This window comes from Oikopleura dioica, chromosome XSR (genome assembly GCF_907165135.1).
Source record: "Oikopleura dioica chromosome XSR, OKI2018_I68_1.0, whole genome shotgun sequence".
In the NCBI taxonomy this organism is placed as follows: Eukaryota; Metazoa; Chordata; class Appendicularia; order Copelata; family Oikopleuridae; genus Oikopleura; species Oikopleura dioica.
This window is the reverse complement of record NC_137294.1, coordinates 5,406,606-5,425,359: the sequence shown is the minus strand read 5'-3', so window position 1 is coordinate 5,425,359 and position 18,754 is coordinate 5,406,606. Positions and strand designations below refer to the sequence as shown.

Here is an 18,754-nt window from a genome sequence, read left to right as displayed (position 1 = left end):
GAAGTGGAGTTTGAGTCTTGTGTCTCGGGCTTCTTTCGGATCGCACTGTCATATGTCTAGTGGTTTGGAATATGCTCAGATGATTTGATTAGGAATTTAGCGATCACTGCCTGTAATGTTTCAGTTGTCACATTTGAACATCTTCGGTCAGGCCTGGAATCAGAATTTTTATGCTTTTTCGTCGCAAGACCGTATAAAAACGGAGTCTTTTCATAGCTTCCTTTTCGAAAATGGCTTCTGTCGGCTAAAAAACGCTAAAGTTCAACTATTCTACTGGCATTTATTTTATTGTTCGAATTATGCAAAAGAAAAGTAACTAGTTATATAACTTTTATATAATAATTATTATCTAATTTAGTTATACAAAAGCTTTATTCTATTCGATCTATAAAAAGCAGGATGCAAAAGTTTCAGGGCTTGACGCAAATTTACACGGTTGGAGAGAAATATCCTGATTCGATTTTCCGTCGAGGATTTCCCGGCTCTTTTAAACGAGCTTTGCGGGTTGGTCGTGGTTGCGAGGTACTAAGTAGCGCAGCCGTTTAAAAAAATCTAAACTGGCAGTAACCAAATTTCGTTATTGATGATGCTCCAATACTAATACGCGCTCGTTAAAATCGCTATGATCAAAGTTTGAAAGTGATGAAGCAGTTTGCTGAGAAAGTTTTCATTGCTCGAGTGAGCTCTAATTTGAGAAGAAGCTAAAAATATTCTCGTCACAAACCAAAGCGCTTGTGTTTTGGCCATTCCAGACGTTTATGTAGCTAAATTTATGGACAGCTTTTAATACTATTTCTCATTTTACATGAGAAGGGGGGTTTGTTATCAGACAGAATTTCCAGCTGTAGAAGCTTTTCCTGATTAGAAAAGTTTTTCTTGAAGCGTTTTAATTTAGATTTGAACTCCCGAGACATAAACACAAGTAGCTAGGGTCGTACTCCTCTCCTTTTGAATTCCCTAATTAAGAATCCGTTTTACTTGATTTCTGAATTGATTCCTTGCCCTTTTTATCATTTTGGCGAAAAAACAGAACGTTAAGGAGTACGACCCTAGACAAACAGCACACAGATGATAAGCGGATAAACGAATTCCACAAACGTAGAAATAACTCATCAATAGGCTCACTCTCTCAGTCATGATTGAAAAAATTAAGGAGAAGATTCTTGAGCCCGTTCCTAGACTGTAAAAAGGCGTGCCTATATGCTTCGCCTCGACGCGGAAGAAGTTGTTGTCAGTGATTTCGAGTATATGCAAAATGTTGAACAAAGGTATGAGGTAATAAACTGCTCGCGTTACTCGCCAGATTCCTGCACGAGTATTTGAATGGATTCTTTAAACAGTTTCATAAGAACTCGCCGATTTTTTTTTTCCGGAATAATGAAACCACTTCCTGTACACTTGATACACAACAATGATGAAAAATATGGAGTTAATCGCCAAACAAATGCCTGTGAAAACATAGATAGAGTGATACTAAAATTTTTTAGATGGAGAGTATATCTATATGTACCTACGTCCGAAACGTCTTCTTTTATTCCACAGAAAACGTTGTCGTTTCTATAGTTGTACAGACGATCTTTAAAAGGATATATAGAAAAGTTAAACTTATTCTTAATCCCTGAACGCATATTAACCAATTGTTGGGCATTGCGCCTTTTTAGTGAAAAAATAATATGAGTAGCTTCGAAAAATAGCATAATATGACTACATATTCATATGTTGATATAAAACAAGGCAAAGGTCTAACAAAACCAACCATGGCTTCTGTGAGTCTATTTCATTCTTACTGTCGACGTGAGATGCACTTAAAAGCCGTGCCGAATTAAGGACCCCCCCCGTCAACAATTTTCCTCAAAAAATCGAAAATTTCTTAAAAGCCATATTTTGGCTTCTGAGTCTTCCTGAAAGTTCAATTTATCATAAAAACTTGTTCGGAGCACTTTTTGACCAAGAAAAATCTGAAATTTTAGCAAAATTGGGACTTTTTCGTCATTTTTCGTCAAAAATCCGATTTTCAAACGCGATTTTGAGGGTGTTAGAGTCGAGATAGACCCCCAAAAAATGAAGCCTCAAAATCGTTTTTTCACTCGTAGAATCCATTTCCGGGGTCATAATTTTGAAATTCCGAAAATAGATTTTTCGAAAATTGTTGACGGGGGGGTCCTTAATTGGGCGTATTTGCGTTCAGCGGAATTTGAAAATTATACGTTCAGGAGTTAAAATATTTTTCCTTAATCAAAATAAATGGACCCAGTTCCTTTTGAGAAGAAAAAATTAGACGCAAAGGCAGCGAGAAATGGGAGAGGTGTTAGCCAGCCGATCCAGATAAACATGTTGGATTGAAAAATAGAGAGTGAGTTGTATGTACATAAATTCAGCATGACTAGATAAATTGCTTGTAAGATAAACCAAGTAAACTTTGTCATCCAGAAGTACGCTTCCAGAAGGCCAAAAAAGATACAGTAATTTTCAATGGTGGATTTTTCGGCGTTGAACTCGTCCCAGCCGCAGCCGGCTTCGCGAGCAACTCGATCTAGATCTTCCAGGGTCGAGCAGTCTGCTCTCGTATAGTTTAGTCTTTTGTAAAAATGTTCATCGTTTCTGTCGCAGAAATCCGGCTTGAGAAATAAGTCGTGCTGCGTCGTCGTCAAGTTGTTTATTCCGTTTTCGCCATTGTAATTTCGTTGGAATAAAGAGTCGATGTAACCACCAAGTACTAAAATCACCGTAAATTTTGTCCAGAAGAAAAATCGTTCAAAGTTTAAAAGCTTACCATCGATAATTTTTTTTGATTCCTCTTTTCTCATATTAGCGTAAAGTCGATAAATCCAAATATTGATAACGTAGCAGAGCGAAAAGAGGGACATTGACAGGAACATGTTTATATAGACTAGTATGCGCTTGCTTCGTCGGAAAAATTTTACCAGGACTAGGGTCGTCGATAGCGTCAAAATAAAAGCAAAAGAGGGCAGTCCAATATATACCAAATCTCTGACAACTTCAGAAACAGAAGTTTCATATTCTTGTTCGAAGGACTTCTCTGTAATGCATGGATTGAAGGACCCCTGGTTTTCGTTCTTGTGATCGGGAGTTTCGCACCACTCCAAGTACATTCTGTCGGGATGAATTCTTGAGTGGGAGGTGTTTTCCCCGCACTCTCCTTTGTTCATCAGCTCGATATAATTTGTATCGTTCGCTTCCCAATGATGATGAGCGAACTGGTGATGGATCCATCCACCGTCATCGAACGGCGGATATTGTGTTGTCGAATGTGTTGGCGACTGTGTTGGCGATTGTGATTCGTATTCTTCGTAGTCATCATATGCTGGAGGCATGCATTTTGTGAGGAAACGTCGTTCTTTGTCGCAAAATGAAGCGTTTTGTGGAACTTCAGGGAAACAAACGGCGCCAAACATGCTTAAATGGGCCAAAGGAACAGTCAAACTTACAAATCATTTGAAGTTTCATTTATGAAATATTTTGTCCAATAGCCTGAATTGAATTTTGGCAGGGCAGTTCGATCTCTCCGATACCTCCTTCTTTTCTGAATCAAGGCAGTGATGAATTTTCTCGACATAATTGCTGTAATCGTGGGTTCGAGCTAGTACGTTTTTATTTGCCAAAGTGCGAGGATAGTTCACGGGAACGGGGTTGAATTTGGCCTCTACAAATAGCACAATATTTGGCGCACTGCCGAAAATTTGAACTCAGTTTGCTTCGATCTCGAACCCATGCCAATAAAAGAGAGCAGCCTCGCTTTCTCTTCCTGAGTGAACTTTTCTTGTGCGACTGTCACGTTCTCCTTTTATCTTCTTATCTTCCCTACCATATAACGTTTTTACGGACTTCGACTCTAGAGAAATTTAATAAACGAGAGCATACCAGCTTTTTTGTTCCGTTGTTGTTTTCTCATCAGCGCCCGGGCGATCTGTATGGTTCTCTGGTTCTTGGCTCATGTCTATCTCGTCGTAACGGATATCGGGTCATTCCAGAGTTAAGGCTGCGCTGCACGGAAGAGTGCCCTTTCATAAGCGCAAAGCGCCGCTCACGAGCGACGCCCCAGCCCTGCCCACAGTGTTTTCCCTCTCAAACCAGACTGTGACATAAACCGTTACCGACTGTACCTCGCTCACATTCACTGAAACGTTACATTACTGGTGCCAAATTGTTCAACTTCCCGTGAAGTTACTCTTCTTTGATTTCAATCAAATTTCTTCTTTGATTTCTAGACAGGGTCTACTTTTCGTCGTACCTTGTTTAGATGATTGATTTGTGAAACAGTGGGTTTAACAAGAGTGCACAGCTCGTCTTTAGAAGAAAAAACTTTTTCAGGTCTATGAGGAATAGACTTATTTGACTCATTGAAGCAATGTTTTCGGTAGAGATATATTGTTACTCGAAAAGAGTGCATTTCTCAGCGTCGCAGGAGTTACTCGGTGATATGAGAGGTGTCGAGTTTAGCCTACAGGCTTAGTTCTGACATTTTTTCTGGCTTAGCGCTGACACTTTCTGGGACTAGACAAGTTAATAACCTGAGGAACTGAGGAACTGAGCGACAGGTGTGGGGTGCACTGTGGACATATGCTCGATCGGACTCTTTCTTTTCCTAAGCAAACTCCGTGTAATCACTAGAGATTTATTGGAAGACACACGTGACTGCTGTGAGAAAGTTTTTCTTGTTCAGAAAGACACATGCACATCCTTGCTGATTATGATACAAGGGTAAATAGGCCATCTGTTCCCCTTAACTCAAGTAGAATAATCAAGTTGCTTGTCGATCAAGAGCTTCGTTTTTATAAGAAGGTCAAGTTCTTCCGTAGATAGATAGAGTTATATATAGACGAGAATTCCCACTTATAGATGTGCAAGATGCACGGTGCAACTTTCCTTCTGATTGACCGTTTATATGGAAAACAGCAAAAAATAACATAAAGTTGTGATCGAAAAAAAATATTTTGAGTAATTATCCCGTTCTTCAATTCTGATTCATTTCTTTTTTCGCGATTGAAAATCGAAAGAGTATTAATTTCAGACAGGAAAACAAGGAAGACTTATTTCTAATGAATCAAGAGTCGACGTTTCGAGGTTTATTGGAGCAAAGAGAAAAGGGTCAGCTGTAGTTGGAAAGCGTTTGAAATTCTTTAAGATGAATTTGAGTATGCGTTTGAGTCTGCTAATGAATCTTGGTATCCAATGTTTGTAACTTCACCTAATAAAATTTTCAAATTTCAATTTTATGGGCATTTAAAAGCTCGTCAACTTGACATTTACGACAAACTTTGGGTAGAATAAGATCTCAAACTAACCGTTTTCTTGTTCATATTCCTTTGTAAGATCAGTATTCCAGCCGTGTCCGTAGGCCTCGATTGGATACGCTGGCTCGCCGTGCTTTCCGATGTCCAAGCCACGCACTTCATCATCTCTACTCACTCGAAGCATCTTCGTTACTTTCAAGCAGTAGAAAATCAAAAAGGACAAAGAACCTGACCATAGGACTATAGAAAGGAAACCAGCCAGATTCCATGCAAAGACTTTAAATTCAAAGTAGTCACATTGAAAATTGCCTTCTGCATCAGGGTTTATCGCAGGGAAATCGGCTCTAAACAGCCTTGCTCAGTTAACAGCTCGCGGAACAGAAAATCTGTTTATATAAAAACATTGCTTACTCGTAAATATCTCTCTGAGTTTTGCAGTTTTTCCAGTGAACGATACCACCATTCATAAAAACCGGAGTGGCGAGAATTCCTACCAATCCTCCGCCAAAATGAACAGCAAAGGCATCAAGGGGATCATCAACTCGAATTCTTTTCATAACCCATGATACCCAAAGAAGAGTTATGCCAGCCATGGCTCCAATTCCAACGGCAGCGCCTAGAATTTAAAAGTTTTAGAGTCTAAAATTTAGACTATTATGATTAGTAATATTTTTATTTGAAAATAGTAAAACCTTGATTCAGACGATTGCAGCCAGCACACATTGCCACCATTCCAATTAGGCCTCCATTGATCATTTGTAGAAGGGACCAGTATTTTGGCTCGCCTTTGATCCAAGCAACGCAATAATTTAACACGACAGCGACGATCGAGCCTGCAGCTCCACCAAGCATGGTGTTGACAAAAGCAGTGGCAACAACAACTGCATGATCATCACCGACAATAGCAAGTTCAGAGCCGCCATTGAATGCAAGAAAACCCAGAAAGAGGATGAATGCACCAAGGGCTGCAAAAGGCGTTGAATGGCCAGGCTGTGGGTTCGGATCATGCGCTCCCTTCTCAAAGCGACCTATTCTTGGTCCAATAACTAGGGCTCCCATGAAGGCAGCAGCACCACCAGTACAATGTACAATAGCGGAACCAGCAAAATCAACGAACTGATCTAGTGCTCGAAATCAAATAAACTTTGAAAAGAAAAAATACGATTAATGAACGGAGATATTCAGATCTTCTAAAATGGTTTGAGGCAAGTTGTAAACCGCAAATTACTATATTGCTGATGAAAACGATAGATTTTGAACTCTTTCACTTGACAGGTTGATTGCCGTCGTAGGCTAAAGAGCCATTTGCAGTGTAAGCGTGTTTGAAGTTTGACGAAATCTTGAACGAATTAATGCAACTCATTCTCGTAAAAAAGGAGCTTACAATTTGATTCTGAAGCCAACCAGTTTCTGACCAGGCCCAATGGGTGACCACGGGATAGATGAAGCCGGTGATGAAGGTACTGTAGATCAAATAGGCGCCGAATTGTGTGCGTTCCGCCACTGCACCCGACACAATCGTTGCTGCTGTAGCAGCGAATACAAATTGAAAGAACCAAGTCGCATAAAAACCCACCCCATCATCTATGCTCAATCTATTTTAGCCTTATCGCTTGTGTCAGTGAGCAATTTACTCACGAAAAAAAGTATTTGAATCCGATGAATCTATTTGCTGATGAGTGAGGATGACTTTCATCGACATCTCCGTACGCAAATGCAAATCCAAAGGCCCAGTAGACTATTGCCCCAATGACTAAAAAATTAGTTGCTTAAATTCATATGAAAACTTTGAAATCACTTACAACAATCGAGAACGTTTTTCACCAAAATATTTACAACGTTTTTAGCGCGTACCGAGCCGGCCTCTAGAAATGCAAAGCCCGACTGCATGAGCAGCACGATTGCACCCATTATAAGCAGAAAAAACTGGTTGATGTTCTTCCTGTCATCTTCTATCAACCCTCGAAGCTCCTCAAGAGTCGACATCGATGATTTAGAGTTGAGTGTAAATTTCTCTTACTATTCAAATTTTATGAAACGGAAAAACTATCATTCAATGTAACTCTCTCGCGCCCAGTCGTGTCAAAGGTGGGCGATTAACGGTCAGAAAGGCGGATCTTACGTTTATGACCATGGATGAGCCGATTTTAAAATTTAAATCCATATGTTGATGTCCGAACAAAAATTCATCACAAAAGATTTGTAAGCAGGTCAATTTAGAACGATGAAAATCTAACGAAGAGGCCTGAGGTGAACTTGATTCAAATTTGAAATGATCACGATCAAATCCTTGACTCGTCGATGCAAGAACAGATTTTATGAGACCATTTTAAAAAATTTAACGATCCTTCGTTGGGGATATTTTCCCGCTCCAAGGCCAATCGTTCCTGCAATAAATGGCAGTGACAGTACTGTTTATACTCTTTATACAAGAATATTTGAAGTGTTTGAGAAAAGTTGAAGTAATTTTGGCGTGTTTCTTCGGTCATTTGGAATCATTCCTGTCTTCGTTTATAAAGATAGGATCGGTAGATGAAGTAAGCGGCGCCGAATAGAAGAATGACGCCCCACAATACAGCTGATTTATTAAGCGGTCAACAATTTATCAAATCAAATGAGAACTTACCGGAAATAATGAAGATTATGTAGAAAATTGCGGAAGTAACGTTCGAATCCCAGAGCATATTGTTGTCGAAAAATGAGATGTCTTGGCTAAAAGGCGGTCCTTTGTCTTCTTGCGACCAGTCCGTTCCAAATAAGACCCATCCTATCGAGGGCGACTTTTGCGGAGTTCATGTATTGCTCAAATGTGCATTTATTTTAATCTACTGAACCCGTTCCAGAACTAGCAGTGGCATAACACACATCCAGACCACTAATGCAACGATGATTCCGAGCGCGCGCGCAAAGTGCCACCAGATATGTTCGTGGCCATGCTTCCTCAGAAAGGATCGAAATGTAACCACGAAAAGCATATATCTAGGAATATTGAACTTGCGGTTAAACGTCTTGTTCTCCTACCCGGACGCGAGACTGTCGATCGCTTTTGTTAAAAACGCAAAGCTGAACCAAACGAGTTCTGGAGCTACTCGATCTTCTTGCTCGACAACGCTTGAATTATGAAACTTTAAAAACAGGGTTCAGCAAGCATTGAATTACCTTGCATTCAATTTTAAAGTTTGATAAGGATCAGGTAGAGGAGTCGTGTTTGGCGGCGGTGCAAATTGAGCATTCACTTGCTCCACGAGATCCAGAAGACATGGTATCGAAGTTTTGCCAAAAACAAAACCAGCCGCTATAGATCTGTTAGTATTGTTTCTTTTTATTTGTCACAGACTCACCTTTAACGGAAACTATGCCTGTTAGTACAGGTAAGCAACTATAGAGCATAGTAACGACGAATGCTGTAGCTGGTTGAAATAGATTGCGATTAACCGTGTGGTTTATATTTAATAATGCAACGCCAGACCTGACATGAGATGAGAATGGCCGCATCCCAGAACGACTACGCGGAAGAACATGCACTTTATGCGGTCGGAACAGGCCCTGCGCTAATTATTCTAGCAGCCGAGCTCTGACCGTTCCAATGTTGTGGAAAGCACGCATCCGATAATAAGCGCTGGTTTATAAATATTCTCAAGCAGGTGGCGAAAGCGCCGTATTTGTCCATTGATCGTCCCGCCTGTATCCTTGTCTTGAAGCTTTTCCAAAAAATTGTCACAGAATCTCCTGAGAAAGCGTTTGAGGAAATACAAGGCTAATACAAGTAATAACTTACTTGTTACTTTCAATCGAGTTTATATCGAATTCTGGTGGAAGGTTGATATGGAGCTTGGCCTTCTCCGTTGCTTTTTCGGCCAGCTCAAAAGTGAAAGTTGATTCTGTTGCGATCTCCACAGAGGACGAACTGTCAAATGGAAGGGTCTTGTTTCCATTCGTGAGTTTTTGGTTTTGGTTCTGATTTAGCAGTAGTGAACTGTTTCGTGACTTTCATTATTTTTTCATTTCGAGATCAGTAAAATGAGAAAGTCACTTTCCTTATGGCGTCAATGTAAATCTGATTGCAAGTTACATAAAAGGCAATATCGGCTGAAAATGAGCTTAATAATCCGAACGGGATAAAAAAGACCTTACCGGTAAATGATATTAAAGGCGAAAGAACACAGACGAGGAGGATTCCGGTTGTCTTTTCAGGTTAAATACCACTTATTTGAGTGGAGCAAGGTTTTTGATTTTTGGCACTGATCGAAGAAGTGCTAGTTGAATTAGGCTGAAAAGAATTTGATATTTAACCGTTCGCCAAATGAAAGCTAGCGGCCCTCGTCCTCCAATGCACCAACACAAAGGAGAAAAAGATGGCAGCTCATCACCTAAATAAATGTATTTACTGATCATGTTCTGAGTTTTCTACCACCCACTGAAACATCATTGCGATAGCTAAATTTTCATTATTAAATATTCACTCGCCTCTAGCGTGCATCCTCCCTCTTTCTTAGACAACATGATATTGTTGTCTCAATTCATTCAAAATTAAATATTTATTGTATATAGAAAACAGCTGAAAGCACTCATTTCCAAGTAACACCAAAACAATGAGCCGTCAATGGTCCCACGAGTTCGGAAGATCTCAATGTAGATTCTACATGTCATCAAATATTCTCTCGTGGGCAAATGACCCTCAGAAGCAATCTGTATTAAAATTTTCCATTATTAATTCACGTGATGCACAAATCCAAAATGCCGATAAATTATACCGATGCGCTGAGATTACACTCAGCATCTCATCTATTCTGGTGCAATGCTGTGCTAACAGCCAAATGAAGCATGAGCTAAGATGTCAAAATTTAACGCGCGGAAAAGTCAATTCGATTACATTCCTTTCCAAAAACTTTCTACTATAAATTAATGTCTGTAAATGTCTAATGGTCTATTTTGTAGATGAAAGGAACTTTCTCATGCGTTTCTGTACCAATTTGGTTGTTAAACTCGACTATTTTTTGACTATTTGAAATGCTTTGTAAAGCTTTGCTTATCATTGAGAAATTTAGGGGATACTGAAGACGGTTTTAGTTCTATTGTGTATACACTGACAGTTTGAGAAGCACCTTCAATGAGTGATCGGTCGCGTAGTGTGGAGATATCAGGCACTCCGGCTTATCGACCGGGTCATACAACTAATTCGCTATTCTCTGCTTCAAAGCTCTGGCCCTATCAATTAGAATCTAATAATTACTCTGCTCATATTGATCCAAGCGGCTATAATTAGTCAAAACAGTGTTACTAAGACGGTATTCCAGATGTAAGTCTTTTCATATCCTAAACTGGAGCTATCTCCATCCGAAGTAAGTAATTTTTGATCTCCTAACCCTATTTGAGTTATGAATCCTTTTGTATGAAAATATAGTTTTCGACATGTTTTCAGAGTACTTCGTTGATTTTCTCCGGTTTCCTTTGACAGCTTTGATTTGGTAGTTTTTCACCGAAGATATCATGAATCTCTTATCCCCATTATTCTCTTGAATGTCACGATATTTATTTTAGGGAGAAAAAAAAGGATGAAAAAGGTTTAACTAGTGCTCGAGCGCGGATGAGTGGTGCTGCGCCTCTAAAAGAAATGACATTGCCAAGTTGTTAATTATTCAACACAAGAACGAGATAGAGCCGGGCGAAAGCCGAAGCCTATCTTTAAAGAGAAAATAATCGAAAACAATTTCTTTTCTAATTGCGCCTAATGGAGCCTGCCTTGAAATTCTGATCGCTCGCGCGATAGAATGGGCCCCTTCCGGCCACGAGTTTTTCCTCCCTTCGCTATATCACTTCGATCCCATGGATAATTAACAAGTTTTATAACGTGTAATATGACGTATCGTTATGTCCGTCTTGTATAGCTGCGCTCGTCTGATCGAGGACTTCCTTGTTACTGGATTAATAAATTTTGAGTGCTCCATCGGTAATACTCTAGCGAAGTGTTGCTCCTAATAATTCATGCTACACATTTAGGCTACTTGACCACAACTATTTCTTGCTCTCGTTTAACTTGCAGACTGCGTACTGAAGCAACTAGAACGAGTGATGCCCTCAGAAGCAGCTTTGTAGTGGATTGTTACTGATTTTATTGCGAAAAAGATGACTTTGATTACTTTTTTTTGCGCGAAAATTGCATTCAGAAAGCAATCAATCTCTTATTCCAAATCCGAAGATGACTTTGAATGCAAAACAGTAAAGACGCTAAAGAAACACGGATATCTGAAAGTCCAAATGCGTGTTTCTGGTGAGGAAATGTAAGGAAGAATCTTTTAATTTATTAATAAAACCGTCAAGACTCATTGAATCAATTGTTGCTAGATTTTTGTCGAGCTAGTAATAAGTTTATCGAACTTAGGGTCAGAACAGAAGGTGATGCTTCCAACGAAAAAATAATAATATAACTAGGTTTAGTTTTTTTTGTACAATGGCGTCGGAAAGTGGGAATTAGAAACAATAACGTATTGCACGAAGGTCGGCCGAATGTAGGGAAAATTTACGAAATATTAATTAAAATTGTGAAATCGAACTAATTTTGCCACGCAGGTGGTGTGAAAATCGATGGTAGACGAGTAAATTACTCCACCTTGCGTCGGCGCGACTGGGGAGAGGTCTTCGGCGTGGTAGCGCTCTTCTTCATGTGAATGTCGGGAATCCAGCTGGCGTCGGCAGTGGCAGAGGTTCCGACCTCCACGGGAGCGGCCTTTTTCTTTGACGAGAATTTGGAAGCGAAAAGGAAGAAGCCGACAGCGGCGAAGGCAGCGAACGTCAAAAAGATAAAGAACTGCTCGGCGGCGGCATTGTCGAGGTTTTCGGCAACTTCGACCGTCTGGTTAACCACAGATGCGAACATTTGACGAGGAGGGCCTGAATGCAATCGATAAATAACTGCTTTTGGAGAAAATGAATTAAGTTTTCTGCTCTTTGGACTTACTGGAGTCGGCTTCGTAAGCGAGGTTGATCTGGAGTCCGTAAGATCGTCCTCCGGCGAGTTCGGCGGCAACAAATGGGTAAAGGAAAGTTGCTTCTTGGCCGGATCCGAGGTCACGATTGTACTTGATCGAGGAGAAATTCTGCACCTTGTAGCTCTGGTCTTGGGGAAAGTGGAAGCCACCTTCGATGATGCCGAATTGGTATCGGTTCATGGCGGTGGATGCAACCTAGTGGAACGCTTGATGCTAGTTCAACTAAGCAGATCGCTCACCTTGACGGAAACAAGCACTTCGGAAACCTTGCCGGCAGTAATTGTTGCTTCCGGCCAGTATGTATTGATTTGAACTTCCGACTCTTCCTCGAGCTCGTCGATGATTCCCATGTCATCGCCCTCATCTTCGTCCAAGACGTCATTTACTTCCACGGTGTCGTCTCCAACTTCTGACAAAAGAAGTTAAAATCATTAAATCAAAGTAATTTCCCATCTTTCTCGAATCAATAAAAATAGTTTCTCAAAAGCGAAAATTCCGTAGAATCTCCTAGTATCGATCTGCTGGCTTACCTTCATCAAACTCCTCCGCCCTAGCTACAAGAGCCAGTCCGAGAATGGCGATCGGGAGCATTCTTCTCAGGAGCTTCATTTTTTCTCAGTTTTGTCTCTCTGTCGGGCGGGAAGAAAATCTTTCCTTCAGAAATTTCGTCTTCGTATTATTTTCCTATTCAACGTGGACGGGCAGTGATGGCGGCTTACGATTGGGCGAGAGCTTCCACGCAACTTCGTGGCAACTTGGGCACGGATTCGGATCAAAACCGGACAAAAAATCATTATTACTAAATCGAAAATAATCTGATAGAAACATGTCTAATTAATTCTCATTGGAAAGCCGGAAAATAAATAAAGCTATGATCACTATGAAGCTAAATTGGAGAGCTATTTGAGTTCATTCGTGAACAAGGTCTTGAAATATTCGTAGGAGAACACTAGAATGGCAAGTTAACTGTTAGCGGTCAAGATGAGCGATTATCAAGGTCGAACTAGTCGTTTGAACACGAAGATAGAAATTCAATTGGTAGAAAAAGCCCACGCAATGGGTCTTGTTCAAAATAAAGCCTATATGGGCGATAAGAAGTACGTGTAAGTAGACAGCTGTGAATGGAATGAGTAGGAGAGGAATGGTTGTTTTGTGAGTGAAATCGGGTCACATGGTTGGCGGGTGAGGGGAGATCGCGGCCCACCTCCACAACGAAATTCGCGCGGGCGACATCTTATAGTATTTTCGGGAGTGAAGAAAAAGAAAGAAAAAAAGAGAGGGGAAGATGGGAGAAGAGGTCGTCTGCGAGGAAACGTGTGTTGAGCAGTTGGCCGAGGAAGTGGCGGACAAGGCCGCACTCTTCCACTCCAATGACGACGAAAACCACAACCAAGGCGACGGGGCGAACGAGGCCGACAAGACAGAGCAGGCTCTGCTGAACGACGACCTTCGCCACCCGCTTGACAACAGCTGGGACTTCTGGTACCTCTCCGCAGACAAGGTAGAATTATCTGAATTCGTGAATTTTAACAATGACAAATCTAGACAATTAAAAATAATTTAACAGTAGAGACACAGCCTAAACATAATTGAACATCACGTAGTAACTAATTTTGAATCTATGGGAGAGAAATTTGCTCGGAAAGTAAAAGTAGAACGCGGTGCAGCCTGCGTCGCCGATCATGAGAATCGCAGCCAGCGGGCGTTTGAACTGATAGGTCACCAATGCGTGCATTCTAAAAGGAAAGAGTTTCAGTGGCTTGATTGATTTGTTTCAGACGAAGGAATGGGATGAACGCATGACAAAGATAATGACCTTCTCCACAGTAGAAGACTTTTGGGCAGTATATCACCATGTAGCACTTCCGTCTCGTCTACACATTGGCGCTGACTACATGGTGTTCAAATCGGGCATTGCGCCCAAGTGGGAGGACGTGCGAAACGCCAAGGGAGGAAGCTGGGTGCTCGAGACGGGCAAGAAACAGAAGGAACACTTGGACGCCGGCTGGTTGGAATCGCTTCTTGCCTGCATCGGCGAGCGTGAGTGTGCCTTTGAATGCTTCAGTGAGTGAATGAGTGTGTTTAGTGTTTGGCGAGCATGGAGACTGTGTAAACGGCGTTGTCGTGCAAGTTCGCAAGCGCGCCGATCGACTGCAGTTGTGGACGGGCGAAGTCGGCACCGACGGGAAAGAGGCGCTCTCGATCGGCACCAACTTCAAGAAGGCACTAAATTTACCTGATCACTTTCGGATACGCTTCCAGTTGCACACTGACGCGATGAAGCGCCGTGGATCTACTGTCACTGCCAGGTGGCAGCTATAGTCACCTCACTCGAATCTACTCTGAAAGCGAACTAATTGGAGAAATCCTTAATTTTTCACTGCTACAGTTGGCCTCCTGTTAAGAGAGAGAACCACTGCTAGGCTTTTTAATGGCGGAGAAAATCCCATTCCTTTGGAATCGACATTTTCTGCCCATTTAGACTAATTAACGCCTTTTTGTTTTGTCTGTTGATTTCTAGCGCTCTCCTCATAGTTCAACTAATCTAGTTTAAATTGATCCCTAGACACAATTTTCCTTTTTTTCAATTGTCAAAATGCTTCTTTCCAAGTCCGTACGTTAGCAATCATTTCATCACTCCAGTAACAGTTTTACTCGATGCTTTCAAATCTGAATAGAACCCAAATAAATGCTGATCTCTCAATTCCATATTTCTTCTTTTGCACAATAAAGAAAAATAGTATCTTGTCTAATGGCAGGAAGCAAAATGAACATACGCAAGAAAGCAAGTCGCAGATTTAATCTAGAAAATGTCAGGAGCGTTCCTGCGATAATATAGCCGCTGCGAATGCAGAATTTAATGAAGCAAGCGATTCTACTACTGAAAAGAGGGGCAAGTGGGGTGCATAAGGGAACGTTATAAGTGTGGCAATGAAGTGTTATATTCCCATAAGAATCGATCAGTCCATTTTCGTGTTGTTGTTCCCATCATTTCCGCCGATCATTAAATTGGCGATTCGCTGCTGGTTCTGATCGATTTCGGCGGCTTTCTGCGCAGCCGCATCAACCTCTCGCTCGACACTTATTCAGGATGGACAAATATAATAATCCAAGTGACAGAATTTTACTGTCCATCCTTCCTTGTTCGCAAGCGACCATACATTCTTCGCTCGACCATCTTAACTTTGAGCTCCTTGATGAGGGCCATCATCTCATCGCATTTGTCCTCTAGAAATTCCCAGTCTTCCTGTTGTGGAGGGTAGAAGTTCGCGTGGAACTAAAAATGAATTGTTTTCGACGAAAAGAGAGAAAAAAAAATACCTCAAAATCCTCGTAGCCTCGCGCTTTCGCCATCTTCAGAGCCTCCACGACTCCGATCGTCTTCATGAACGTTATCTTGTGCATGCGGTCTTTGTTCAAGTTCAGCGAGCAATTACAGTCAAAATTAAACATTCGAGATTATAATGGCCGGCGAGGGCTGACGGCGGGCGTCAAATTAGTTACAGTAAGAGCTCAATTTGAATCTGTTCCTTCGCCGATCGGGTTCGGGATCATTGTTGCCTCTTGGTGCGGGAACTTGACCGAAAAGCCGTTACCAACTGGAGTCTTTAGCGGTTTCCTGCTGTCTTTTGTCACAGCCTGGGAATATCTCCCACCAAATTGAATTATGAAATTTTTCTCATGGAGATATTTTGTTAATTCCTAAAAGTTTCTGTCTCTTACCAATTTTGTTTAACCTAATCATTAAAAGAGTGCTTTCTGATATTAAATTTCAGATCTTGTAAATTATAAGAAACCGTTCCTGGTCTGCGAGTCGAGCAGCAGCGAAATAAATTTCGCAGGGTTTATCTTCGAGAGTTAATCGGTCCATTTTCGTTTTTTCTCAGTCTAAATTTAAAAATTTTAGTAAAAAAAAGATCGAAAAAGGTTCACGTGAAAATTTTACGCGGCGCGCGCCAAAATGCTAGTTCAGCAACCAGTAGGAATTAGCGCGCCAGAAGACCGTAAGTGATTCATCGTGGGAGAACTGGTCGGATGGCAAAAGTGTGCGAATCAGCTGGAAATATCTCTTTATGAATGATTTTTTGAAAGAGAATAAATCGATCCGACGAAAAGGGAAGACCTTCCAAGAAAAACATTTAAAAATGCTATCCAGAAAATTTGTCCCTTTGATCTGGTGTAGAAATTCGCCAATTATAGTTCTTCTAGAAAAGTTTTTTTTCTAGAACTATTCTATGAGCTTAATTATTTTCCTTTACCAAGCTCAGTTTGAGCCATGGGAAATTTAACCGAGGATGAAGCAGAACTGAGCCATCAAGTCGCCAAAGCACGAATGCAGGTAAATTGCTTGACACAATTTCTGCAGCTGACTGTTCGATAGGCAACGGCACACCCTTGCGACTGCGAAGTTCCTCGCCAACTTGCTCCGATGCCAGTTTTGATGATGAACGATCTGCCAGCGTACACGCCGAAAGACGGCTTATCTTCAAAAGCAAAGGACCTACGCATATTTGCCCGTAACGTAAGTCACTGCCAATCTTCTTAAATTTAAATGTGATGTTAAATATAAAGATTTTTATAAGCAAATGGCTGCGGCCTTCCAGCAAGAGGAGCTTAAGCAGAGTTATCTGCGGGAGGAGCTCCGCGTGGCGCAAGACAACAAGGACAACGCCACTCAATATTTAAACCGACAGGTCAATGAGCGAAATAAACTGGCAGGCGATGGGTCCATAGGATTGTTTGAATCAAGATAACACAACTTTCGCACTCGATATTATCATCCACCCTTGACAGAGGAAAATCGCAGCTTACGACGGCTTTTACAAAATGCAGACGAGCAGCTCTCCACTCTAAACGCCTCGATAACGAACGAGCAAGCCTTTCGAGGGAAGTCTTCGTACATAATCGACCGCTTCAAGGAGCAAAAAGAAGTTTTCAGCGAGTTAGAGAGCTCGCTCACGAACACCAACAGGATGATAAGAGAGATTGAAGCGCAAATGCAGAATCTGAGAGTCGAACAGTCGAATTTCCAAAATGAAGGACTAAAGGTGAAACTATCTCTTGTTAAAGATGACGATAACACTTGTCAGATTCGTGCTAGAATTGAAAGTACGATCGAAGATGCCCGAAAGACCAGAAAAGAACTAGACCTTATGGAGGGATCAATCAAAAAGAAGCGCACCCCTTCAAAATGCACCCATCGCTGCTAAAAAGGATGCTGTTAAATTTATCCACACTATTTAATTTAAGCATAAAATCTTTCAACTTTTTCTGAATTTAGATTGCGCAGCATGACTCGTTTGCTCAAGCAGATTTTGAGGACTCACGCACAGGAGGAAGCGCGCGAACGCGAGGAACAATCGAAGGAGGCTTCGAGGAAAAAGGGGATCCAGGCGATGGTCGAAAATCTGGCAATTCCAGTACCTAAGTTTGGAGTTGCTAACTCAACTTCTAAATTAAAGGAATAATTGAAAATATTCCATTTTTGACTTTTATATGTTTGCGTGTTTCTAACAAATAGTAAAATGAAGTGTATTTTGAATTCCGAAAAAGGTCGAAGAGCGAAAGGGAAGCTTGTGCCTCAAGGTAAACTCTCTGTTAACTTATGATCTTACAAGATATTATAAGAGCGAGCACATGCATTATGGCCCGAAAACTTTGAACAGCGATTGGCATTCCGTTCGAGAGGCTGAACCAAAGGCTCGGTTTTCCACTAGCTTAATTTGATGATAATCGTCTGGCACTAATAAGCCCATAAAAGGACTACGATGTTACAGCAGTACGCGATCGAGACAGAAATCAACATTTAGCTACGTACGTACAATTTATTTATTATTAAATTATTATTGTACATTTAGCTACAAGACCATTGGTTTCGATAAACCAACAATCCCAATTTCTACTACAAAAGAAGGCCTTGAAGAAACTTTCAAACAAAAACAATTCCATGAGCCTGTTTCGAAAACCACGGTGATAATAACTTTAATCTTACCGTAACTGTTAATGGTTTGATTCAGGGAATGGTCGACAGAACCGGCTACCGTCTTATGGCAAAAAACTACCTGCCCGAGGGAGGCGACCGCGCCAAAACCACTCTCGACCACAAATGCATTCGTTGGCAGGAAGTGCAAGCCCGTCAGCATAAACTCAAGACGCAGCGCTACGAAACAACCAATAAGGCGGACTACACTGTTCCTCATCCAGAAAAAATGGAAGGTGACCGTAGAATCTCTTCTCCCAAGATGCCTTCCATCGATACGTACGGCAGAAAGTTGACTGACCGGGTCGCCTGTGACGCTCACCGACGCAAAGGTTCCTTCAAATGGTTAGATACGTACGAGCCAAAATGATTTCTTCCCTTTTTCTCTGACAATTTTTATAAATAAACTATATTTTCATAAAAAATATTTTTGACATTTTCGTCGATATTGATTCTGTCCATATTAATTTCTTCAATTTGTAAGAACATAAATATTTTCGAGTCTTTATAAAATATTTGAACTGTAGTGG

General features: G+C 41.1%; 8 protein-coding genes across 8 annotated transcripts; 3 read left to right on the top strand and 5 right to left on the bottom strand.

Moving 5' to 3' along the window:
- Positions 1 to 2,231: 2,231 nt before the first annotated feature.
- Positions 2,232 to 3,416, bottom strand: LOC145708953 (uncharacterized). Its single transcript, XM_081786646.1, has 2 exons — positions 2,774 to 3,416; positions 2,232 to 2,716 (listed from the first exon to the last, which is right to left on the bottom strand). The coding sequence occupies exons 1-2, from the start codon at positions 3,414 to 3,416 to the stop codon at positions 2,232 to 2,234; spliced, it is 1,128 nt and encodes a 375-aa protein (XP_081642772.1).
- Positions 3,417 to 5,081: 1,665 nt separating this feature from the next.
- On the bottom strand, positions 5,082 to 7,329 carry LOC145708637 (putative ammonium transporter 1). Its single transcript, XM_081786331.1, has 7 exons — positions 7,058 to 7,329; positions 6,894 to 7,008; positions 6,636 to 6,850; positions 5,948 to 6,382; positions 5,667 to 5,871; positions 5,307 to 5,599; positions 5,082 to 5,209 (listed from the first exon to the last, which is right to left on the bottom strand). The coding sequence occupies exons 1-7, from the start codon at positions 7,239 to 7,241 to the stop codon at positions 5,142 to 5,144; spliced, it is 1,515 nt and encodes a 504-aa protein (XP_081642457.1). The 5' UTR covers positions 7,242 to 7,329; the 3' UTR covers positions 5,082 to 5,141.
- A 377-nt stretch (positions 7,330 to 7,706) lies between these two features.
- On the bottom strand, positions 7,707 to 8,797 carry LOC145709483 (uncharacterized). Its single transcript, XM_081787172.1, has 6 exons — positions 8,725 to 8,797; positions 8,597 to 8,659; positions 8,415 to 8,550; positions 8,277 to 8,366; positions 7,882 to 8,234; positions 7,707 to 7,833 (listed from the first exon to the last, which is right to left on the bottom strand). The coding sequence occupies exons 1-5, from the start codon at positions 8,774 to 8,776 to the stop codon at positions 8,081 to 8,083; spliced, it is 495 nt and encodes a 164-aa protein (XP_081643298.1). The 5' UTR covers positions 8,777 to 8,797; the 3' UTR covers positions 7,707 to 7,833; positions 7,882 to 8,080.
- Positions 8,798 to 11,529: 2,732 nt separating this feature from the next.
- Positions 11,530 to 12,952, bottom strand: LOC145707421 (translocon-associated protein subunit alpha-like). Its single transcript, XM_081784946.1, has 4 exons — positions 12,775 to 12,952; positions 12,484 to 12,653; positions 12,214 to 12,439; positions 11,530 to 12,146 (listed from the first exon to the last, which is right to left on the bottom strand). Exons 1-4 carry the CDS (start codon positions 12,851 to 12,853, stop codon positions 11,857 to 11,859), a joined length of 765 nt encoding a protein of 254 aa, XP_081641072.1. The 5' UTR covers positions 12,854 to 12,952; the 3' UTR covers positions 11,530 to 11,856.
- A 515-nt stretch (positions 12,953 to 13,467) lies between these two features.
- Positions 13,468 to 14,948, top strand: LOC145707422 (eukaryotic translation initiation factor 4E-like). The gene is made up of 3 exons (XM_081784947.1): positions 13,468 to 13,745; positions 14,023 to 14,284; positions 14,331 to 14,948. Exons 1-3 carry the CDS (start codon positions 13,530 to 13,532, stop codon positions 14,564 to 14,566), a joined length of 714 nt encoding a protein of 237 aa, XP_081641073.1. The 5' UTR covers positions 13,468 to 13,529; the 3' UTR covers positions 14,567 to 14,948.
- Positions 14,949 to 15,204: 256 nt separating this feature from the next.
- On the bottom strand, positions 15,205 to 15,651 carry LOC145708952 (uncharacterized). The gene is made up of 3 exons (XM_081786645.1): positions 15,566 to 15,651; positions 15,373 to 15,521; positions 15,205 to 15,325 (listed from the first exon to the last, which is right to left on the bottom strand). The coding sequence occupies exons 1-3, from the start codon at positions 15,647 to 15,649 to the stop codon at positions 15,205 to 15,207; spliced, it is 354 nt and encodes a 117-aa protein (XP_081642771.1). The 5' UTR covers positions 15,650 to 15,651.
- A 795-nt stretch (positions 15,652 to 16,446) lies between these two features.
- Positions 16,447 to 17,473, top strand: LOC145708659 (uncharacterized). The gene is made up of 5 exons (XM_081786358.1): positions 16,447 to 16,583; positions 16,626 to 16,766; positions 16,828 to 16,963; positions 17,039 to 17,292; positions 17,335 to 17,473. The coding sequence occupies exons 1-5, from the start codon at positions 16,521 to 16,523 to the stop codon at positions 17,452 to 17,454; spliced, it is 714 nt and encodes a 237-aa protein (XP_081642484.1). The 5' UTR covers positions 16,447 to 16,520; the 3' UTR covers positions 17,455 to 17,473.
- Positions 17,474 to 17,535: 62 nt separating this feature from the next.
- On the top strand, positions 17,536 to 18,603 carry LOC145708950 (uncharacterized). Its single transcript, XM_081786644.1, has 6 exons — positions 17,536 to 17,664; positions 17,798 to 17,830; positions 17,873 to 17,944; positions 18,006 to 18,058; positions 18,103 to 18,214; positions 18,262 to 18,603. Exons 1-6 carry the CDS (start codon positions 17,536 to 17,538, stop codon positions 18,592 to 18,594), a joined length of 732 nt encoding a protein of 243 aa, XP_081642770.1. The 3' UTR covers positions 18,595 to 18,603.
- The last annotated feature ends 151 nt before the right edge of the window (positions 18,604 to 18,754 follow it).

Bases quoted from the DNA above. Each gene is read 5' to 3' on its own strand.
- LOC145708953 (XM_081786646.1), bottom strand. From the start codon at position 3,416: ATGTTTGGCGCCGTTTGTTTCCCTGAAGTTCCACAAAACGCTTCATTT. The intron at 2,717-2,773 runs GTAAGCTTTTAA...CGGTGATTTTAG, and splicing joins ATCAAAAAAAATTATCGATG to TACTTGGTGGTTACATCGAC.
- LOC145708637 (XM_081786331.1), bottom strand. From the start codon at position 7,241: ATGTCGACTCTTGAGGAGCTTCGAGGGTTGATAGAAGATGACAGGAAG. The intron at 6,851-6,893 runs GTGAGTAAATTG...AGGCTAAAATAG, and splicing joins GGATTCAAATACTTTTTTTC to ATTGAGCATAGATGATGGGG. The intron at 5,872-5,947 runs GTTTTACTATTT...TTTAAATTCTAG, and splicing joins CTGCAATCGTCTGAATCAAG to GCGCTGCCGTTGGAATTGGA.
- LOC145709483 (XM_081787172.1), bottom strand. From the start codon at position 8,776: ATGTTCTTCCGCGTAGTCGTTCTGGGATGCGGCCATTCTCATCTCATG. The intron at 8,551-8,596 runs GTGAGTCTGTGA...ACAGATCTATAG, and splicing joins AGGCATAGTTTCCGTTAAAG to CGGCTGGTTTTGTTTTTGGC. The intron at 8,235-8,276 runs GTAGGAGAACAA...CAATATTCCTAG, and splicing joins ATCGACAGTCTCGCGTCCGG to ATATATGCTTTTCGTGGTTA.
- LOC145707421 (XM_081784946.1), bottom strand. From the start codon at position 12,853: ATGAAGCTCCTGAGAAGAATGCTCCCGATCGCCATTCTCGGACTGGCT. The intron at 12,654-12,774 runs GTAAGCCAGCAG...TTCTTTTGTCAG, and splicing joins GGCGGAGGAGTTTGATGAAG to AAGTTGGAGACGACACCGTG. The intron at 12,147-12,213 runs GTAAGTCCAAAG...GATTGCATTCAG, and splicing joins CGCTTACGAAGCCGACTCCA to GCCCTCCTCGTCAAATGTTC.
- LOC145707422 (XM_081784947.1), top strand. From the start codon at position 13,530: ATGGGAGAAGAGGTCGTCTGCGAGGAAACGTGTGTTGAGCAGTTGGCC. The intron at 13,746-14,022 runs GTAGAATTATCT...GATTTGTTTCAG, and splicing joins GGTACCTCTCCGCAGACAAG to ACGAAGGAATGGGATGAACG. The intron at 14,285-14,330 runs GTGAGTGTGCCT...GAGTGTGTTTAG, and splicing joins TCTTGCCTGCATCGGCGAGC to TGTTTGGCGAGCATGGAGAC.
- LOC145708952 (XM_081786645.1), bottom strand. From the start codon at position 15,649: ATGCACAAGATAACGTTCATGAAGACGATCGGAGTCGTGGAGGCTCTG. The intron at 15,522-15,565 runs GTATTTTTTTTT...ATTCATTTTTAG, and splicing joins GAGGCTACGAGGATTTTGAG to TTCCACGCGAACTTCTACCC. The intron at 15,326-15,372 runs GTAAAATTCTGT...ATCCTGAATAAG, and splicing joins CGAACAAGGAAGGATGGACA to TGTCGAGCGAGAGGTTGATG.
- LOC145708659 (XM_081786358.1), top strand. From the start codon at position 16,521: ATGGGAAATTTAACCGAGGATGAAGCAGAACTGAGCCATCAAGTCGCC. The intron at 16,584-16,625 runs GTAAATTGCTTG...ACTGTTCGATAG, and splicing joins TCGCCAAAGCACGAATGCAG to GCAACGGCACACCCTTGCGA. The intron at 17,293-17,334 runs GTGAAACTATCT...AACACTTGTCAG, and splicing joins TCCAAAATGAAGGACTAAAG to ATTCGTGCTAGAATTGAAAG.
- LOC145708950 (XM_081786644.1), top strand. From the start codon at position 17,536: ATGACTCGTTTGCTCAAGCAGATTTTGAGGACTCACGCACAGGAGGAA. The intron at 17,665-17,797 runs GTACCTAAGTTT...ATTCCGAAAAAG, and splicing joins TCGAAAATCTGGCAATTCCA to GTCGAAGAGCGAAAGGGAAG. The intron at 17,831-17,872 runs GTAAACTCTCTG...AGATATTATAAG, and splicing joins AGGGAAGCTTGTGCCTCAAG to AGCGAGCACATGCATTATGG.